The following is a 13,925-nucleotide window of genomic DNA, read 5'->3' as shown; positions in this document are numbered from 1 at the left end:
GTCTTGCCCCCCACACCGACAAAGCCATATCCAACGCCTCCCTCCGGCTTCCTAACCTATACCCCCCCACCCCACCCATACCACACACCCCCCACCCCCCCCCTCCACCCCCCCCCCACCCCCCCCGCCCCTCCCGCCCCGCCCCTACTCGTGCCCCCACGCGCCACCCTCCCCCTCCGCGCGTCGCTCTGGGCCCTCTCAGGCGACGTAGCACCCACGCCCCCCCCCCCCGCCTCCCCCCCCCCCCCCCTCTCCATCTCCCCCCCCCTCTCCATCTCCCCTCTCCCCTCTCACCTCTCCTGAGTCCTGGGCCTTGGGCTCGTTGCTTGACCGGTTCCTACGGGCGTAACGAGGCAAGGGACTGCCACTACGACTGAGACCGCATCTGCAGCTACTTGGAGGATTCACCACTCTCTCATCTTCATCTCCTCCCATGCACCTCTCGCCAATACCATCGCCGTCGCCAACGCGCCATTGCATGCGTGTTCGCCGAGTCGTTGCCCCCCTCGTGCCAGCCTGAGATCCGCTTTTTGGCCGTCTGCCGCTCCCCCCCCGGCCGCACCCCGTCGATTGTCATTCTCCATCCATCGGATTCTCTCTCTCCTTGCCTTCAATCACTCGCTCCCTTACCTTAGCTCCTCCTCTGGCCTTATCCGCCGTCCCTCGTGTGTTTCTGCTAGAATTTGGTCTTATCTCTTTTCTCTTTCCCCTACCCCCGTCACTTGGTTCAACTCAACCCCCTCTCCACCCGTCCCCATCTCCCAAGTTCTGTTTTCCCCTGCCCAAATCCTACAAACTTTTCCTGAGTTATGACCGGGACGTTGCCTCTAGCACTTCTCTAGCTCAGTCAACGCCAGCGCCAACGCCAACGCCAACGCTTGCCTTTCCTCAACGTCTCGACTCGTGAATCCCTCCTTGGTCTGGCCAGCATCACCAAGCTTGCTTTCTCCCACAAAGACCCACTTGGTCTACCTTGAAATGGTTCACTGAGCTGCTGTCACCACGGTCCTCGCTTCAACGTCGGAGCTTCGATATCCAACGGTTGCCCTCGCTCGAAACGACAAGCCAACCGTTTCGACTTACTATTCCAACTTGGCACGATACACTTCACGACTTTCACGTATCGTATCTGTCTTATTGGGTTCATGACTTCGGCCGCACCACCTCTTTCAACATGCCTCTGGACATCAACTCGTTGCTCAACCCTGAGAAATCCGTCAACCGTGAGACGGAGGCCCTCATGATGTTCACAAGCATATTTGATGAATTCAGAAAGACATTTCCGAGGCACAGTCAAAAGGAGGGCGAATTGGCGTACATGGCGGACGTTACGATGCACGTATTCGATGCCTTCAAGAGGTTTACCGACGACTACCTGACAAAGGATCGCTTGGAATCGACAGGGCACAATCTTGTAGACCAGGCATACCGCGCCAATGGGTTCAACGACATGGGCATCCTCGAATTTGCGAAAACTCAACACAAAATGCTCAAGTGCGTAAAGATAGATATTCTTTCACCGCGGAAGGTGCGCAATGCTGACGGCATTCTAGCAACATGAAGAATGAGATCAACAACGGTGCAGCCAATCTGAAGACTATCAGAGATCGCGCGTCTCCACAACAAAACAGATGTCCTCCAGAATATAGACAATACCCTTTGGCTTCGGATTCCAGCTCTAGGTCGTCATTTTCCCATTTAGGATCGCGTTCAACAACGGGGTTTTCTGCGGTGGGATCTCAGGCATCTTTTTCTGACAGCTCACGCACCTACCACCCGTCTGATGGCGACAGACGATCAACAAGCCCGCCATCTCCACTTGACGAGGAGGAGGACGACGACGACGAGGTAGCAGATGCGGACGACTCGGACGACAGGAATTCGAACCGCGTAGACATGGACTCTCTTCGACACAGAGGCAAGGGCGAGTACAGATGCCCGTACTGGAGGACGTGTCAAAAAGGGGGCCAAAATATTAACGGAGGGCCCAAAATCTTTCACCGCAACTGCATGTACAGGTAAGACTTGCTAGTTCCATTCCTGCATCCGACGCTAAGATGAGCAGGCAACACTTGCAGAAGCATTCCAAACCTCACAAATGCCAGTTACCAGGATGTCCGAATAAGGACGGGTTCGCCAGGAAGGACCAACTAGTTCGACATCAGCAAAACGTGAAGCACGACCAGCCCTTGCCGCTTCCTGGGCCCCGAAGGTAGTATTGCGTCCAGACCCTTGTATTCGCCTGCAGCCGGGTTGCTCTCCGAGTTGGCAACCGGGAAGACATCAGGGGCAGGCAGGGTGAATTCTTCTTACAGCACGACATGATGATTGGGGGCAACAGCGGCTTTTTTCTCTCTTGCTTGGTATAAGGGGCAGGCATTTTATGGCGTTGGGCTAGCACAATGTATCATTACTCTCAGGTTAGCAGGGGTCAGCAACAGTCATTGTGGATTGGGTTGCGCACATGATGCGCCTTGCATGGAGGAATCGGATGGTTGGAGCAGTCTGGTTCTTGACTATCGAGTGGTTGGCTGCTGTATGAGGGCACCTTAGGGTTTAGCCTATGGAAAATTAGCACGGGAATGCGTGCATGAAGTATCACGGATCACGATGCTGGTTACCAAATATATTTCTGTTGGCGAAATAACCACGCCAAGTGGACGACTCTCTCTATCCTTGCGCTGCGCCGTCTCTCGAAGAAAACTCGGAAGATTCTAACAAACAGCGGACGGAGGAGACGTTCCAGTCGGCAACATCTGCAGGTGATGCCGATTGGTATTCTTCGGCCTCTGCGGTGTGCCAGTGAAACATGGGCAATCTCATGCGGGCGCCATCGAAGATGGTAGTCGACAGTCTCTTGTAGGTGGGTGGCATGCCTGCCGATGAAATTGGTCGATACTGACTCATTGAAGCAGAGTCGACAGGATGTCGTGTTGTTTCCGAGCTGTGGAATCACTTGGGTTACTAGGTACACAGCTTACGCTTGCTACGGAATTCTACGACGCTCGAGATGGGGATTGGCATGCGCATACAAAGAGGAGAGGGCGTATTGCCGGCATGAGATGCCAGGACGTGGACCGGCAAGACGGCTCAAAAACCTGGAAAGAGAGTAGGGCTCACTAAGAACAAGCGGGAGATGTGCCGTGGCCGTCAGCTTGTCCCCCTCCCCCCTCCCCCCTTCCCCCGTTGTAAGTTCTGGACCTGCAGGGCTTGGGGGGTGAGGAGGAAGAAGGGCACGAGAGGGCTGTGGCTGTGCAAGGGCTCGAAAGCATGCCTGGGCTGTCATCAGATGTCGTGTCGTACGGGGAGGGACACTGGCGAAGCTGGGTGCAACAACACCTCGTGGGCAGATCGTCTCCCTAATGAGATGGGCGAAGGGACATCAACACCTGAACCCTTACATGGCTGCCCTCTCTCGCATGCAATTGTCTGCACTCTTATGTATAAGCGATTGGCCACGGGACAGCGGTAAGCGTCTATGATGGTTTCACGAGGCAATTGCCTCGCCTTTTGACATGCACCTTTGGCTCAAATGGGCGAGAATAGCAATGTCAGATCATCAATGGGAGAAAACCCTATACGAGGAGGAATGGCAAATACAGACGCCGCAGAGAGGAAGAGAGAGAGAGGGAGAGGGAGAGATAGGCAGGCGCAGAGACGAGGGGAAGCACAAGTAGAGACAAGAAGGAGTTTAGTTGGTTGGGAAGAGACCTTTTTTTTTTTTTTAAACACACTAGCGCGGGGAGGGGCAGAGAGATGATGGGTGGCGCACGAAGCCATAGTGCCCAGGCTTGGCCATGGATTTGATGGAACATAGTATTTCTAATAGCACCGACCCAAATCTCGAATTGGCCATGCTGACTGAAGCGAATTCCGGTAGGGATGCGGTCGATCGAGTCGGGGTGCCCCTAGCCAATCGCGCCAGAAATGTCTCTCTCTTGCCGCTCGCTGGAGAAGAAGAGAGAAGCCGCAGGACATAGCGTTAGAGAGAGAGAGAAGACAGAGAGAGAGACAGCAAGGGATTGGCCCATAGGCTGGCTATCGATTAGATCAAATGCTATGGTAAGAAGACCGCTTCAACAGAAGTTGGAACATGGCGTATGTTGGGAAGTACAGTCAGACAACTTCCTACTTGTTAAGGTAGGTAATTGGACCCAATACCACCCGAAAAACAACGGTAAAAGCAACGAGAAAACGGCCAGTCCGTCCGCAAGAGGAACAATGTCCGGAAGAGTCTTGAATTGTGTGTGCAACTCGCAAGTTTGCTATCTGGACACCCGTTGGTGCTGCTAACTCCGAGACTACGTCGAATAATAATGGTGCTCCTGTCGGCCATGAAGCAAGACTGGATGGGACTACCACCTCAATCCGAGGTAGACTTGCGAGGAGGAATGATGCTCGTGGGCTTTTGATGGAGTTGTTGGGCTATCCGTACGAATACAAATTGCACGATACTGGATTCGTCGTGAACTGCGTTAGTGATATGGAGAATCTTCAAGGGTTGTTTCTCGCCCTAAGCGTTTTCTGGCATCTTGGCATTTTCTCTTTGCAGAGTAAGGTAGATGGATACCTGATATTGACCTTTTTTTGTCGAGATATCGTTTGATCCTACCTCCCCTTTGCTGAGAAAAGAACGCTAGGCTGGGGGTGTTCATGACAGAAGCCAAGGGTAGTTGAAGATATTGAGCTCTGATTGGTCACTTGGGATGGAACAAAGGCCGTACCAATGAGAGACGTTTATGGTCTGCAGTTCGAACAAGGCACCTCATGCCATGGATCATGGCACGATTGGCAAGACCCCTGCCCTTTCTGGATATCAAACTAGTACGTACCCCGGTCCCCGGGTCCCTCCCCACCCCCTTCCGTGGCTGCCTTACCTAACCTCACTCTTTGGAGATCGTGGCTTCCTTGCTCGTTTCCAGCGACCACAAACGTTGACAGACCGTAAGCGCAAAGGACCCACATCCGCGACGGCAACCCCCCCCGGTCCCCATCGTTACTCGCTTACTGCACCCCCCTCCAAAGTCCAAAGTCCCTTCCAACACAATCTCATCGTACAAAGCCACAACACCAAGCCCAAAGCAACGACCCTCCATCCCAACGTTGTCTTCGTGCACCTACAGAATGTTGTCAGATCGCAGATCGCCGTCCCGGGAGCCGCCTTGTTTGGTCTAACCTCGCTCGGCGCCGCCTACTGCCACTCCCGTAGAGAATACGCCGCTTTTGTTGCGACGTACTGCGCCTTTGCCCTTTCTCTCAACTCTCGCTCTCTCTCCTTCTGTTTCGCCACCGTCTACTCATTCAAGTGATGTTGTGGCCGTCTTGGGTATGTCCATGGTTCCAACAACACACACGCATGGCTCCATCGAATGCAAGTCGTCTTACCCCGTCCTGTCGCTCCCATGACCATGTACATTGAGGGGGTTTCCCGCAGCGCGGTCACCTCCTTCTCCTCGATCCTCTCCAGGGATTCAGAGTCAGGCCGTTCCAGGTCACTTGATGTCCGGCTCGATTCCCAGGGAGACTGATGACGAGCTCCTTGAGATCGAAGTGTCAACGTCGGTCCTTGCCCGAGTGGATGTGAGTCGGTGTCGGTTGGACGTCGGCATCTAATCTTTGTGCGTGCTGGGCGGATCCTACAGGAGAACGGATATCCGCACATGTGGACGATGAAGGCACGGACGGACGGACGGAGAAAGCCATCGAGGAGTGTGTATCGACGTTCTCTCCCTTAACGGATGATACGGATAAAACGTGCTCTTCGCTCTTCTTTCGGTCTTCGAGATGCTGACATTTGTCTATATAAAGACCCGAGTGGTTCCCGGAGTGATGTGGGAATTTTACTCATATAAGTCACACCAGCTTGCAGAAGCAAATACATTGCAGAAAACATCATGGCCAAATCAGCGTCCTTCACCGTCCCTCAGGGCACCGACGTCAAGTCCGAGACCTTCATTGTCGTCGGCGGAGGCATCTTTGGTCTCTCGACGATTCTCTGGCTGCGTAAATACAAGCCCGAATGCAACATCGTTCTCATTGACCCCACGGCGCTCGCCAACCCCAAGGCGGCGTCCCACGATATCTCCAAGATTGGGAGAAATGACTACCCAAACCTGCCTTATGCGAAGCTGGCCATTGAGGCCTTGAGGTATTGGCAGACTGATTCCTTCTGGAACCCCTTCTTCCACCAAGTCGGCATGATCCGTGCTGAACCCGTCAACCACAAGGATAAGAATCACAACGAGAAGGCGCAAGATGTCCTTGACACACTTGGCCACCAGTCTGGTGCCAGATGGATGACCCCTGACGAGGTGCGAGCTGAATGGCCTGCCTTTGCCACGGCCGACTTTGAAGGACTCGACCGAGTGAGGTATAACCCTCAATGCGGCTGGTTTGAGGCGGCGAATGCCCTCGAAGCTGCTCGTCAGAAGGCTATTGACGAAGGAGCCAAGCTCATCACCGCCGAGGTCACGACCTTGCTCTTCAACAGCACTGGAGACTGCACCGGAGTCGGGCTGGACAACGGACATGAGGTCAAGGGCGTCGTACTGCTCTGTACTGGTGCTCGTACCCCGTCCCTTCTCGCGGAAAGCGCCCCTGAGCAGAAGGAACTTCACGCTGGAAATAGAGTCGTTGCTACCGGCGCTATCAGCTTCACTACGAGCGTCCAGGGGGCGCATAAGGACACATTCGAAGGTATTCCCGTGCTCAAGAACCGTCTGCCCTCGGTCAAAGGTGAGACACTCCAACTGGTTCCTTTTCAACACAGGTGCTGACAAGAGAGCAGGCGAGTCAATGTCCATGACCCCAGATGGAACACTGAAGTTCAACTGTGACATGGCTTTCACATATCACCAGTTCCATGCCATAACGGGCAAGTCCATGTCGCTGGCACCATCGTCTCCGAATCTCACTGAATGGACCTCCGAGGAAGGAGTTCCCAAACGTCTCAGGGAGCAAGCTCGGAAAACTCTCAGAGGTCTCTACGGAGACGAGATGCAGGGCAAAGTGATTGAAAAGTACCGTGTCTGCTGGTAAGTCCCTTGGTTGTATCACCACACTCGGCCCGAGATATGCTTACACCGCCACAAGGGACGCGACCACACCTGGGCACGACTTTCTTATTTCTCCTCATTCCCGCTGCAAGAACCTTTACATTGCGACTGGCGGCTCTTTTCACGCCTGGAAATTCTTCCCCGTCATTGGCGAGTACGTCGTCAAGATGATGCACGGCAAACTGGAGCCCGAGTACGCCGACATGTGGGCCTGGGACCGGAAGCCTGGGGGACAGGTTGCCAACGCCACGTATGATATTGAGGGGGATTTGGGTGAGTGGATCAAGGACGAAGAGGTCCAGGGCTAGCTCTGGTAGATGGGTGGGCTTTTTTGATTCCACTGCCCGGGAAAGCGGGCTAGAAGATGAAGATGATGGATACATACATGCATTGCTGGCGTTATCAGACGAGGTGCATCCTGTGCGGGGGTGAGGGGGATGGAATCGCATTGATATTCTTGCATCCGACACAGGCATGGGGATACACGGCATAGCGTATGCAGGCATTGTAATGGGATCGACATCTGGGGTATTGGGTATCAGGTAGCAATAATTCGCGTGATTCTTTTTTCTAGGTAGTATTGGGCAGTGTTGTGTAGTGTTGATGAGGTATGAGTACATGGTTTGAAGGCCTTGAGCATCCGCTTCATCATCGGCATCCTGTGCCAAAGTGACAATCAGTGTCTTCGGATGTGCCAAGGGGGGCTAGGGGGGGCGGAGCGAGGTGCTGGCTTTTTGCAAACGCGTGTTGGTTCTCGTCAGCGAGCGATCGAAGCTGGCTTGCGCAACCTTTCCGTGTCCCAGTGGCTTGGTTGGTGGGTGGGAGGCCCAGGGTGAGTGAGTGTTGATCAACGCACAAGCGGTAGCGTCTCATTCTGGCTGGCATCATTATACAATGTATGTCCTCAAGGCTGTAGATAAATTGCCTGTCGTCCCCCCTTCCACCTCATCGTATAGAGGAGCCTATGTTAGCACTGGGGTAGTGGTTCTCGTTGTTTTGGTGCATTTTCTCTTTTCTTTTCTTTGGACTGCATGGCTACCCAGTCGTGCTAGTGTACGATGACAAGTACCCAAGTTACCGTGTAAGAGCAGGCAGGGGGCGATGCAAAGCAAGGTGCAGACGGTTGGTAAGGGGACTAAATGGTAAGTAAGGTAGGCTCGAATTCCTCGGTTGGGCGCGTTGTGCACAGGAGGAAGGTCAGTTCTCGCACACTGTCTTCCTGATGAGTAGGTACCCCAGACTGCCTCGTTCTTTTCCAGGTTGCCATGTCTGTGGTCAATATACTGTGTTGTATTTGGGTTGGTTGTGGCAGGTCACACGTTCAGTCTGGTTGGTATGCGCGAGCCAAGGTAGTTTTCTTTTATTTTTTTGTATTCTTGCTAGATGTCATTCTCAGCAGGGCAAAGAGAGAAGCAAAAGGGGGAAAATGGGAAGAAGCGGAATTTCTATACCGAAAGGATGAATCTGCTATTTAGTGAATTTGGCAATGCCAGTGAATAGTATCGTACGGCGTCGTGAGTGTATTCTCGTCACTTCGTGGCAGCCCAGCTGGAGATGATGTATGGGCTCCGGCCACCCCCGGCTTAGTCGAGCCTATTCCGACTTGCCTTGTACAATCGACGCATGTCTGTCACGATGATGAGCAATACGGCTCGGATTTGTGTAGATATGTGACGAAGAAATGAGTAGAGTTTTTTTTTTTTTGAAACCCCCAGCCTTTGTTTTGTCTTGACGATAGCCCGCAGCCCTATCCAAGGATATATCATTGTATATACATACCGTGACATTGCATGTCGTTTGCCTGCCCCTCTCTCTCTCTCTCTCTCTCTCTCTCTTGCAACCCCCTCCCCCCCCCCCCCCCCGCCCCCCCCCCCCCCCGCGCTATACTCCTTCACAAACCAACCCCACTCTTACCTTTCCGTCCCCACCCCCCCCCCCCCTCCTCCCTCCCTCCCCGCTCCACCCCCCCCCCCCCCCCTGAACTAGTAACCTCGAGTAACCTCCTCTATAGCCGCATCAGCCCAATGGATAAGAATGTTTTTTTGCAACCTCAAAGTGGCTTTCTCTCGAAGCCGGGATAATTTCGCTTTCCCGCCGCCCCTATTTCTTGTCTTCCACTCGAAAACCCCCCGCCTCGCCGATAGAACCTCCCGGGCATGAGGGTGTTCGAAGCGTACGACGGGATGGAGGGTAATGGAGTGATGGACTACTTCTTCACGACGCCGGTTGCACCGAGACCGACAACGGAAAGGAAAAACAACAACAACGAACCAAGCCAGAGCTTTACGACGACCCGTTGACGGCCAGCTTGCCCTTTGTCTTTTCAAGATAGTTGACCAGGGCCTCAATAGTGCACACCTTGAGCCCGAACCGCCTCGCAAACTCGATGCACTGCTCGCCCCTCAACATCCCGGGGTCTTCATGCACGGCCTGGCCCTCGACGGGCGTACCGTCGTCGACAATCTCGCAAATGGCCGCAGCCTCCTTCTTCCCCGCCAGCCGACAAAAGTCGACGGCGGCCTCGGTGTGGCCCCGCCTCTCGCGCACGCCGCCCTCGCGCGCGCGCAGGGGCAGGACGTGGCCCGGTCTCCGGAGGTCGTGGGGGCCCGAGGCCGGGTCGGCGAGGACGCGGCAGGTGAGGGCGCGGTCGTGGGCGGAGATGCCGGTCGTCACGAGCGGGTCGGCGGCGTCGACGGAGACGGCGTAGGCGGTGCCGCGGGGGTCCTCGTTTGTGGCGACCATGGGGGGCAGGTTGAGGGTGGCGAGGAGGGACGGGGCGAGGGGCGCGCAGACGTAGCCCGAGGAGTGGCGGATCATGAAGCCCATTTGGGCTGCGGTGAGGGATTCGGCGGCGATGATGAGGTCTGCTTCGTTTTCGCGGGATGGGTCGTCTAGGACGACGAGGAATTCTCCGTTGCCTATTGTTTTTGAGCGTCGGGAGGTCAGCTGGTTTGTCGTGAAGCATGAGCCGGGGCGCGGGAGGAGGTTTCGCGGAAGTTCCGGCGATAATTTTTTTTTTACTTACGGAATGCCTCAATGGCGTCCGGGATAGAGTCGAACTTTGATTCGTCTATTGTTGAGGAAGGCATTGTTGCGGCTGGTGTATGGGGAAGTGCGGATTATGTCGTTGAGAAGGAGGTTTGGAAAGGAGAAGAGGTGAGGTTTGCGGGTTGAGCTGGCGGTCGAGACTGAAGTTGAGGATTCGCTCGTGACGGTGTGCGGTGGTGGTGGTGGTGGTGGTGGTGGTGGTGGTGGTGGTGAAGGCACGGGACAGAGGGGTGAGGGGGAGGGGTTGATTGATGTTGCAATTGAACGGCCGATCCCCGCGCGCGCGCAGACAGAGGAAGAAGAAATTGGGTGCTAGTTTGGGGTCTGTGGGCAAAGTTCGGTAGCCCAGCAGGTCCAGGGGGGAGTGGGCGGGTTCTACGGGTCTCTTTATCGTCTTTCTTTTCTTCAACTGGAGCGCACCCGGGATTCCGTCATGCGGAAGGAAGTGGAGGGGGTAACGGTAGCTAATGGACGGGAGCTTTTGAATAATGGGCCGGTTCCGGTTTGTTTGGTCTGGGTCGTTCCTGAGGTATTCTGTCTCGGGGAGTACGGATAGAGCGTGATGATATACAAGTCAAAGGTGTTGGCCCATTGAGTCAATGTCAGTACTGAAGATGCTCGGTTTATATCCAACCAACTAAATACAACGTGTTCAATAGGAGAATCCAGCCCGTGATGAGGAGGATCCTGACTTAATTAATGTGACATGTCGAGCAGCAGAGTAGACCAGCGCAAGCACAAAAGAAGAGAAAAAAAGGTCCCGAGTATCGCTCGGCTTTGTTGGTTGACTCATGGGATTCGCCAACCGACTTTAGTCTGCACATGTGCACTTCGGACCCTGGACCAGGATGGTGGGATGAGGAGGACTGGCGCCGAATGCGCCGAGGAATCGGCTTGACATCTCGGGCGGCGGTCGGGCTTTCAGAGTTCTAGTGCGGAGCCACCATTGCTGGCACCTCGGAGAGTCTGCAATGCCATGCGAGGGATTACATAAGGGACTATCACTCCGGCCAGCATTACACATGGACGCTGACAAAGCTTCCGAATAAGCACCCGCGCGCGGCCCCCGTTCCAGCCAGTGGCCCCGTCTCCATGGTGCGGATTGGTCTGGCGGCTGTTCCGAAGGCCGTCGAAGCACAGTCGGTTCTTCGAGTCCTGCGCATGCCGTAATCCAGAAGTGGTCCAGAAATGATCATTGTTTGTTTCTGTATCCGTACGTTGCTCGAATATACATGGATGACGCCCTTGACTGAATCCTGCACCTGCAGCTGAAGAGGTGCAGAATAGACCAGGGGAGCTGCGGATTCGAGTGCACTCTGATTCGGTGACAGCGCCGAGGCCGCGGAGAGGTTCTCCAACTTCTCCAACCCGGGGCCCCCAGCACGTCACATCTGCTTTGTCATCATTCTTTTCGAGCTCAGGATTTCCATCAAATCCTCCCAGCACACTCGAAACCCCCCCACCAAGACCAGTACCCACGACAAACGAATTCGCCATGGTCTCTCCTCGCCCGGCGTCAGCCGCCCTGCTGCGCGCGCTGCGGCGGACAGGCCTAACAACCCAATCAGCGTCCCGCGCGGCTGCGACGTCACCCCCCCTCCGAACGGGTTCCCGGCCTGCGGTTGCTGCTGCTGCTGCTGCCGCCTCCGCCGCCGCGCCGCTCGAATGGCGCCGGCCGAGCTCGACCTACTCCTCCGTCTCCCCCGAAGAGGTCGAGCACTTCAACATCCTCGCCGCCGACTGGTGGGACCCCCACGGCTCCTCGCGCCTGCTGCACCTGATGAACCCCCTCCGTCACAACTTTATCCACGACTGTCTGGCCAGCCAACCCGAAGGACCTGGCCCGACGCCGCCGACGCGGTTCCTCGACGTCGGCTGCGGCGGCGGCATCTTTGCCGAGAGCGCAGCCCGGCTCCCCGACACGGCGAAAGTGACGGCCGTCGACCCGACGCCCGGCGTGCTCGCCATCGCAAAGGGCCACGCGCGCCGCGACCCGGCGCTCAGGGGCAAGCTGGAGTACAAGGCCGCCACCATCGAGACGCTGCCGATACCCTCAAAGGCGGAGGACCTCTACGACGTCGTGTCCGTGTTCGAGGTCGTGGAGCACGTGTCCTCGCCGGCCGAGTTCCTCGATCGCTGCGCGCCGTTTGTGCGGCCTGGCGGGTGGCTTGTGGGCAGCACCATTGCGCGGACGTGGACGAGCTGGTTCACGACGAATCTGATTGCCGAGGACATTTTGGGGATTGTGCCCAAGGGCACGCACGACTGGCGCAAGTACATCAACGACAACGAGCTCAAGGGCATGTTCATGGGGGGTAAAGGGTGGGAGATGCCGAGGGTCATGGGGGTCGTGTACGTGCCTGGTCTTGGGTGGAAGGAGGTCCGGGGCAGCGAGAAGGTTGGCAACTACTTTTTCGGGGTGAGGCGGGCGGCGGCGGCGTGAACGTCGAATGTGAGAATGAGTTTGTTGCTTGTGTAAAAAAAAGTAATTGTATAATAATGGGCACTGGTGATACCCCCTTTCCCCCTACCTAGGACTGGCCGCGACGGGGCGAATTGACCATTACACAAGACCGCATCGAAAGAGCGGCATTTTCCAAAACATGTCACTGGATCGAGTCGAGTGAGAATAGTGGTTAATGAGGGGCCGTGTTGAAGGACAAGTGTTGTCGAACAATAGCTGGTTGGCGTGAGGCGGGCTGTGATTCGGTCACTGCCACAGGTCGCGTTGCGATTGCTAATGGATTTGTCTCTCTGGAGTTTTGAGAAAGTGTTGTCGCCGCGGCAGGTCATATCAGAAATCATCAGATGAAAGATGTTTTTGCCACGAGCAGATTACTCATGCATGTACGTCAGTAACTGTGATGCGTCGCGACCCGGGCCTTCTCTCTATCCCCGTTTGGCCCGTCCGTGATTCACAGACCTTCAACCTGCTCCCATAATGCGTACGCAAAGCTCAAAGGAACTGCTTCCTATGGTTGCGAATCTAGGTAATCTACCTTAGAGGAGCTAGGTCTGAATTGGTAGCAACGGGACATGTCCAATCAAACCTGGCGGAAATCAAATAAGCTTACCCTTATCTGCCGTGAATCAAAGGGCTGGATGTGTAGGCGTACCTAAGGTAGGTCAGCTTTCTCCTAGGAGGCAACGAAGGAAAAGACTCCCCACGTACCTATTATCCCGCGTCCCTATTCGCCCGTGCTTTTAATGGACAATGATCGAGCAGGAGTGGGAAGCATTCGGAAGGCTAGAGGGGTGGTGTCTCTTTCTCCGCGGCGCAACGAGAGCCGCCCGCTGTGGGTCATAATGCCGCGCCTCTGATTCGCCCTTTTCGTCCTTATCATCCGATGGTCTCCCACCACGTTATCAAGTCAATCGACTTGTACGCCGTACAATTGCTCAATGGCAATGCATACCTTGCCCGCGCCACCACGAGGTACTTTGACTCTCTCTTCACGTCCCTACCGGACTATGGGAGCCGTGGCCCGCGCCCTAAACTTTGAGATTCAAACCGTGGAAATGCTCAATCAGATGTCATCGGCTCCGCGCCACGGCCAATCAGCGCTCGTCATTACTGGGGGAGCCCATGGCTTGTCGTCCGTCTCGCCGGAGATGCTAATCCCAGCGGATCAAGCTTGGACTGACTTCATTGCGCGCCGAGGAAGAGTGATGCGTCCTTTATGATGGCCTAATGAACCCGAGGGACTGCAGTTTCAGTCGTCGTAGGATGTCTTGCTGTTTTTCTCGTCTTCTCTTCTGACTCTCGATTCGCTCCGCCACGCTTCCTCTTCTTCGTGTTTCGTTAGTGGTTTGCGTCGTCTT

General features: G+C 55.3%; 4 protein-coding genes across 4 annotated transcripts; 3 read left to right on the top strand and 1 right to left on the bottom strand.

Moving 5' to 3' along the window:
• Positions 1 to 1,174: 1,174 nt before the first annotated feature.
• Positions 1,175 to 2,022, top strand: CORC01_13762 (uncharacterized protein; the record flags this gene model as incomplete). Its single annotated transcript, XM_022625378.1, has 2 exons — positions 1,175 to 1,494; positions 1,554 to 2,022. The coding sequence occupies 2 exons, from the start codon at positions 1,175 to 1,177 to the stop codon at positions 2,020 to 2,022; spliced, it is 789 nt and encodes a 262-aa protein (XP_022468127.1).
• A 3,872-nt stretch (positions 2,023 to 5,894) lies between these two features.
• On the top strand, positions 5,895 to 7,363 carry CORC01_13761 (FAD dependent oxidoreductase; the record flags this gene model as incomplete). The annotated part of the gene is made up of 3 exons (XM_022625377.1): positions 5,895 to 6,735; positions 6,788 to 7,034; positions 7,093 to 7,363. 3 exons carry the CDS (start codon positions 5,895 to 5,897, stop codon positions 7,361 to 7,363), a joined length of 1,359 nt encoding a protein of 452 aa, XP_022468126.1.
• Positions 7,364 to 9,338: 1,975 nt separating this feature from the next.
• On the bottom strand, positions 9,339 to 10,144 carry CORC01_13760 (3,4-dihydroxy-2-butanone 4-phosphate synthase; the record flags this gene model as incomplete). Its single annotated transcript, XM_022625376.1, has 2 exons — positions 9,339 to 9,973; positions 10,081 to 10,144. 2 exons carry the CDS (start codon positions 10,142 to 10,144, stop codon positions 9,339 to 9,341), a joined length of 699 nt encoding a protein of 232 aa, XP_022468125.1.
• Positions 10,145 to 11,598: 1,454 nt separating this feature from the next.
• On the top strand, positions 11,599 to 12,546 carry CORC01_13759 (3-demethylubiquinone-9 3-O-methyltransferase; the record flags this gene model as incomplete). The annotated part of the gene is made up of 1 exon (XM_022625375.1): positions 11,599 to 12,546. The coding sequence occupies one exon, from the start codon at positions 11,599 to 11,601 to the stop codon at positions 12,544 to 12,546; it is 948 nt and encodes a 315-aa protein (XP_022468124.1).
• Positions 12,547 to 13,925: the final 1,379 nt, after the last annotated feature.

The sequence above is a fragment of the Colletotrichum orchidophilum genome (assembly GCF_001831195.1).
Source record: "Colletotrichum orchidophilum strain IMI 309357 chromosome Unknown Scaffold_211.1, whole genome shotgun sequence".
NCBI classification, from domain to species: Eukaryota; Fungi; Ascomycota; class Sordariomycetes; order Glomerellales; family Glomerellaceae; genus Colletotrichum; species Colletotrichum orchidophilum.
Note: the sequence above shows the minus strand (reverse complement) of the source record. Positions and strands in the feature narration are given on the sequence as shown.